At 62.9% G+C, this 6000-nt stretch overlaps 1 protein-coding gene across 1 annotated transcript; it reads right to left on the reverse strand.

Annotated features, from left to right (window-relative positions):
• Window positions 1-866: 866 nt before the first annotated feature.
• On the reverse strand, window positions 867-6000 carry LOC113594936 (serine protease 33-like). The gene is made up of 5 exons (XM_027043498.2): window positions 5829-6000; window positions 5241-5403; window positions 4405-4682; window positions 2681-2847; window positions 867-1512 (listed from the first exon to the last, which is right to left on the reverse strand). The coding sequence occupies exons 1-5, from the start codon at window positions 5947-5949 to the stop codon at window positions 1243-1245; spliced, it is 999 nt and encodes a 332-aa protein (XP_026899299.2). The 5' UTR covers window positions 5950-6000; the 3' UTR covers window positions 867-1242.

The raw sequence follows: 6000 nt of genomic DNA on the forward strand, positions 1-6000 counted from the left end.
CCGCTCTTCTGCCTGGGGCTCGGGGCTCGGGGCCATCCTTGGCCACAGGCCCCCCATGCCACCCAGCTGTGGCCATCCCGGCTGGGCCCCGGGGCTGGGGCTGGGAGTACCTCCCTGGCTCTCTGGCCATCAGGAGACAACCCTGACGGAGACATACAGGCCCTGTGCGTCCAGAGAAGGCTCCAGATGGGGCTGCGGGGCTCAGAGGAGCAAGGACAGGGGATGCTGCGGAGGAAGCCCTGGAGGGGCGGGGTGGGGGGGGCCAGAGGGGGAAGGGTTCTCAGCATGCTGCCTGCGGGGAGGGAGCCCCTGCCGGAGGTGACCCCTCGGCGGGCTGCCCGTGGGCCGGGGTGGGGACGCCCGGGACGGAGGCTGAGGGTCCCGCTGAAAGGGGCCCAGCCTGCGCTCGTCTCCTCCCATCCCCTGCCCTGGTCGTAGACTGCAGGGGCGTCCAGTCACTCGCACCCCGGCCTCAGGTCCCAGCCCTGTGTCACCTCCTCCAGCTGCCGGCTCACACGTGGCCCCTGGAGAGACAGGCTGGGGAAGGAGGGCGAGAGCCGGGCAGAGAGCTCAGCCTGGCTCTGATGTTCATACTTGGGGTGATGTGGATGCACCCCCAGCCCTGCCATGACCCCACTGTGCCTGGGGATGGGGCTGCTAGAGCGAGCGGGCTTGGGCAAGCCCTGGAGCTTGAAGTCCTCGGTTTCCCTGTCTGAGGAAAGTGGGAACATTAGTAACGCGGACCTCTGAGGCCTGCCGTGAGCTTGTGGTGACACCCTGGGGGTAAAGCTCCCACAAAAAGGAAGTGCATTAAAATACACCCTTCTGGGGCCCCCGAGGCACGGGGCGGGTCACCCATCCTTCTACCGGCTTGTCTTTATTGCCTCTCACATCGACAGGCCTGCAAAGGCACCAACCCAGCACGGGGCGGGGGGGGCAGGGGGGGCTGCGAACCCCAGTTCCGAGAGCCCCAGAGACCCACCACAGGAGCCCCCGGGCGTGGGTGCACCCTGGGACTCAGATGTGACTGGTGGGTGAGGAGTGGGGAAACCGGGCTCTGTCCCCAGGGGCTCACAGGCTGGCAGGGCGGGCAAGGGAAGCTCGAAGCCCATGGGGGATGCTCGAAAGGTGGGGCCGGGCCGTGGGCCGCGGGGTCTGAAGTCGGGGAGATGTGGGTAGGGGGTGGCTTCCTGAGGGACAGAGGCCAGAGAGGGTCCCTGAGGACAGAGGGTGGGTGGCCGGTCAGGCGAGGCCCAGGGAGACGAGCGTGTCCCCCAGCAGATATAGAACCAGCAACATGGCAGGGAAGAAGATCCCGGCAGGGATCGGAGAGAAGTTTCTGGCGTCCGGTGCTGAGCCCTGGATGGTGTTGACAATCCACGCAGTGTAGATGCTGACGTTGATGTACACCCCCGGCCTTTTCGGGAGGGCGCAGTCATGTCCCCAGCTCACTACGCCTGCCTGGGTCCAGACTCCGCCAATGTCGCAGACCAGAGGCCCTCCGGAGTCACCCTAGAGAGGAAGAGGAGTCCAGAAGGGTAGGGCCAGAGGGGCTGGGCTGCTCCCGGGAGGAAGTTCCCAGGGGCCTCCCCAGGCCCACCAACCTCCCTTCCCCACTGCCGGCTAGGTCTAGTGCACGGAGGGTCGGTGGGCTGGGTGTTTCTGGAAGGCAGCAGGGGTCTGGGAATTAGGGGTCAAACCCCTGGCGGATGGAACACCACATTCTCTAAAGAAAACTGCATTTCAGAGAAGGGGCTCTGAGGAGCACTTCTGTGCCGCTAACAAAGTTGCTTGGTTTTTGACGAAAAAGTCTGTGATAATACTAAGGGGGCACGTGAGATAAAGTGTGTTTTGCTTATAAAAGCAGACAAGGAGGGGGCGCCTGGGTGGCTCAGTCGGTGAAGCGTCCGACTTTGGCTCAGGTCACGATCTGGCAGTTTGTGAGTTCTAGCCCCGCGTGGGGCTCTGTGCTGACAGCTCAGAGCCCGGATTCTATGTCCCCCTCTCTCTCTGCCCTCCCCGACTTGTGCTCGTGCTCTCTCTCTCTCAAAATAAATAAACAGTAAAAAAAAAAATTAATAAAAAAAAGCAGACAAGGAAAGACCAAAGCAACCCAGACCAGAAGCGATGTTGCCCCTGAGGACAAGTTGCTCAAAGGCCCCCGAGTGTTATTTTTTTTGGAGAGGGAAAAGACATTTCTGGCCCAAAAAGAAAAGGCTTTAGGGAGAGAAAATACAGTCACGATTTGTTTAAGCGTGTTTGCAAGTATTTCACGTTCTGATAATATTGGTGGGATATTTAAAGCGAGACCCGGTCCAGGAACATTTTTTTTTTTTTCCTTTTCAAATTGCCCTCGGTGTGTATGTATTTGAGAGAGAGAGAACGAGCACGAGCAGGGGAGGAGCAGGGGGCGGGGAGGGGGGAGGAGAGAGATAGAGAGGGAGAGGTAGAATCCCAAGCAGGTTCCACGATGTCAGCGCAGAGCCCGATGCGGGGCTCGATCCCACGACTCTGGGATCATGACCTGAGCTGAAATCAAGAGTCGGACACTCAACCCACTGAGTCCCCCGGGTACCTGACCCTGGTATTTCAAACGACGTTGCCCTCCTCCGCCCTGGGAGTCCTCGGGGGTGATGGGGAGTGGGAGACCCCGGCCCCCGCAGGGGGGTGGCTTGCTCACCCCGCAGGCGTCCTTCTGGCCACTCTCGAAGCCGGCGCAGAGCATGTCCTGGAGGATGACGGGCCCCGGGCTGACGGTGCCGGAATTCTCCAGATAGTAGTGGTTACAAGTCTGGGTGTCAATGAGGGGCAGGTACAGCTCCTGCAGGGTGAAGGGTGGAGGGAGCGCTGCGGGGCAGGGGGGGGGGGAGCAGAGCAGAGCTCAGAAGGGAGGTGACCGCCTCCTGGCTCTCAGCCACTGCTTGTCATTTCTGCCTGTCACTCTTCTGCTTCTCGAGGAGCGGGGACCTGCGTTTGTGTCCGGGAAAGCCTGGCAGGAAGAGCCGCTGCCCCCCTCCCTCTGGCAGCGCATGTCAGGGGTGTGGAGCCCTCCCCGGCGGCATTGGCCTCCCTCCCCGGGCCCGGGGAGCGGGGTAAGCCGGACGCACTGTGGGGTGCAGGGCAAGAGCCAAGACCCTGGCCAGAGAGTGTGGTCAAGTCGCTTCCACAAAATGACCCTTCTCTTCTTGGCCCCCTAACGCTCAGGTCAAAAGCAGGTTGAGTGTGGCCTCTGAAAAATTCATGTCTGGGGCGCCTGGGTGGCTCAGCAGGTCGAGCGCCCGACTCGACCTCGGGTCAGGTCACGATCTCGTGGGGACGGTGCGGAGCCTGCTTGGGATGCTCTCTCTCTCTCTCTGCCTCTCCCCCACTTAGGCGCGCTCTTCCGCTCTGTCTCTCGATACGTAAATAAACTTAAAATTCGTGTCCGCGCAGCACCTCAGAAGGTGACCTTCTGCGGAAATAAGGGCTTTGCAGATCGATCAGTTGAGATGAAGTCATGCGGGATCAAGGTGAGACAGAAAAGGAGAGCCCACAGAGCAGAGGCTGTGGGAAGGTGGAGGCGGGTCCCCGGGGGATGTGGCCATGAGCCAAGGAACCCCAAGCACGTCCCGGAACCACCAGAAGCTGGAAGGAGCGGGAAGGCTCCTTCCCTGGAGCCTTCAGAGGAAGCCCGGCCCTGCCAGCATCTTGACGTCAGACCGTGGCCTCCTGAACTGTGAGAGAACAACATTTCTGTTGTTTTAAGCCCCCCCCCCCCGCTCCGGTTTGTGGTAGTCTGTTATGGCGGCCAAGGACAAGGTGACATTACAGCATGGCACTGACGGTGGTGATGGCTGCTGGCCCGCCGCATATCGAGAATTCACTCTTGCCCAGCCCTGCCGGGAGCTCCCGAAATGCATCACTCCGTGTAACCCTCACGTTAACCCCGCGAGGTTAGCCCTGGAAGCTCTACTTGTCCAAGGGGGGGAAGCCACAGCCCAGCGGGGCTGGTGGAGGTCACCCAGCCACGACTGAGGCCAGGCGAGCAGGCCTTGGGTCCCAAGCCACGAGGGCAGGGGTCGTGTGTAAATTCTGCAGACATATAAGGGGCACCGGCACTGGGCAGTCAGAATGTTCCGGGCCCCAGCCTGGCCAGCATTCCAGAGCTCTGCCGGGGCCTGGCGTTAGTCCTTTGGTTACGGTGTGCTGGGAGGGCAGACCGGGGAGCCTGACGGAGGGTCTGGGGCGGCAGGCTGCTCATTCATGGCAGCATTTCATTGGCTCCCCTCTGCCGTGTGCAGGCTCCACGTTCGTCCTGCATGAGTGTGGTGGTGGGTGCGGCCAGCCCTGGGGAGGGGGGAGGCCCTAGGCCCCGTCAGCATTGGTCCCCACCCAACACCTGCCACACGCTCGGGGTGTCCTTACGTAGATTTGTGGCGACGTTCCCCCAGCCGGTGACCCAACACCAGGTGCCGTGACCCAGAGAGTCTCCGGGTTTGGGGAGGCAGACTGGAAGGATGAGGTCAGTGAAGGTGACAGGTGTGGCCAGCCGCACGAGGGCGACGTCGGCTCTGTTGTTCTCTTCCCAGTACTCGGGATGCTTGATGAACTGGGCCACCGCGCGGAGCTCCTGGGGCTCCCCGGCCTGGGGGTAGGAGGAGATGGAACCCAGCAGCACGAAGTAGGCGGACAGGGGCTGCTTCCTGGAGATGGGAGAGTCGGGGTGGGGGGGTGAGGGCTGTGCCAGGGTCCCATGGGCGGGGACCGGGGACGATCTTGATTTGAGGGTCCTGATGCTACAGATAGACGGCTTTGCGAGCTGTGCGCGTGCCAGAAATGAGAAGTGCCCCGCCCAATCCTGGGACCACCCCTGCCGGACAACCACGCCCCCCTCTGGCGACTGTACCCCAGGCCCAGGAGGTGGTCACCTGCCCAAATGCTGCCCAGCTGGTGAGCGGTGCACTTGAGGCCTTGGCCTCTCAAGGGATGTTTCCGTGTGGGGGCCTTTGGTTTCTGGGAAGCGAATCATTTCTTGGCGGGTGGACAATGGGAGGGCCGGATGGTCTCTCTCCTCCCTCCCTCCCCCCCACCCCCGCCAGTGCCCAGCCTTGAGAACAGGGACCATCCTGGGTGGATAAGTGACGACCCTCCTCCGCCTGTCTCCAGATGGGCAGAAGGCTGTGGTTCACACGGAGAAGGGAGGGGGAAGGGCAGGTCCCGGCCACCCCGGCACACGCCTGTGCCCCCCCAAAGATACTCACTGGTCGAAGCAGTGGGCTGCAGTCAGCACCCAGGCCTCGGTGATCAGGGAGCCCCCGCACACGTGCTGTCCGTGCTCCCTCAGGCTGACCTGCCACGGCCACTGGCCCGGCTGGGCATTCTGCCCCGACACGATGCGGCCTGACACGTGTGGGCGTCCGCACACTGCGGGGTGAGTCCATGGGCCACTTATGCGTGGTCCCCTCTGGGCTCCCCTGGCCCTGCAGACCTGCCCTCACGTATCCCTGCTGCTCGGGGGTTGGCACCCGGTCCCTTCTCCTCAGGCCCCACGAGGTGCAATTCTTTGTGACGTAGGACCCCGTGCTCCAGGGGAGGACTCGGGGCGGTGCCCCGCAGCTGAGCTGGGGGAAGCGGGAGCTGGAGCCCTAAATGGCTTAGCCACGCTCGGCTCCTCCTGGGACAGCCCGAACGTGGCTCGGTGCGGGTGGACGCTGAGGTCTGGGGTGGCTCCCCCTCCCCGCGTCTGGGCTCCTTGGAGGACCTGCCCCGCACAGGCTGTAAGGCGCAGGGCGGGGATCACACATCGGCTGCACCTGCCCCTCCTCTCGGCACCCCGATATTTGTCCTACCTGAATCCAGGCCTGTCGCGCTGGCGTTCACCAGGGAGAAGTTGGGTGGGAGAGCAGGGGGGCTCCCCTGCAGAGCCACAGAGAGGAGGGAGAGCAGGCTGGCGGCGAGGGCCGGCGACATGGTATGTCCCAGCCACCACTTCCGCGGCTGGCTCTTGGGGTCAGAGTCCTC

The sequence above is a fragment of the Acinonyx jubatus genome, chromosome E3, assembly GCF_027475565.1.
Source record: "Acinonyx jubatus isolate Ajub_Pintada_27869175 chromosome E3, VMU_Ajub_asm_v1.0, whole genome shotgun sequence".
Classification (NCBI taxonomy): Eukaryota; Metazoa; Chordata; class Mammalia; order Carnivora; family Felidae; genus Acinonyx; species Acinonyx jubatus.

Bases quoted from the DNA above. Each gene is read 5' to 3' on its own strand.
- LOC113594936 (XM_027043498.2), bottom strand. From the start codon at position 5,949: ATGTCGCCGGCCCTCGCCGCCAGCCTGCTCTCCCTCCTCTCTGTGGCT. The intron at 2,848-4,404 runs GTAAGGACACCC...CCTGCCCCGCAG, and splicing joins GAACGTCGCCACAAATCTAC to CGCTCCCTCCACCCTTCACC. The intron at 1,513-2,680 runs GTGAGCAAGCCA...CTTCCTCTCTAG, and splicing joins GCCAGAAGGACGCCTGCGGG to GGTGACTCCGGAGGGCCTCT.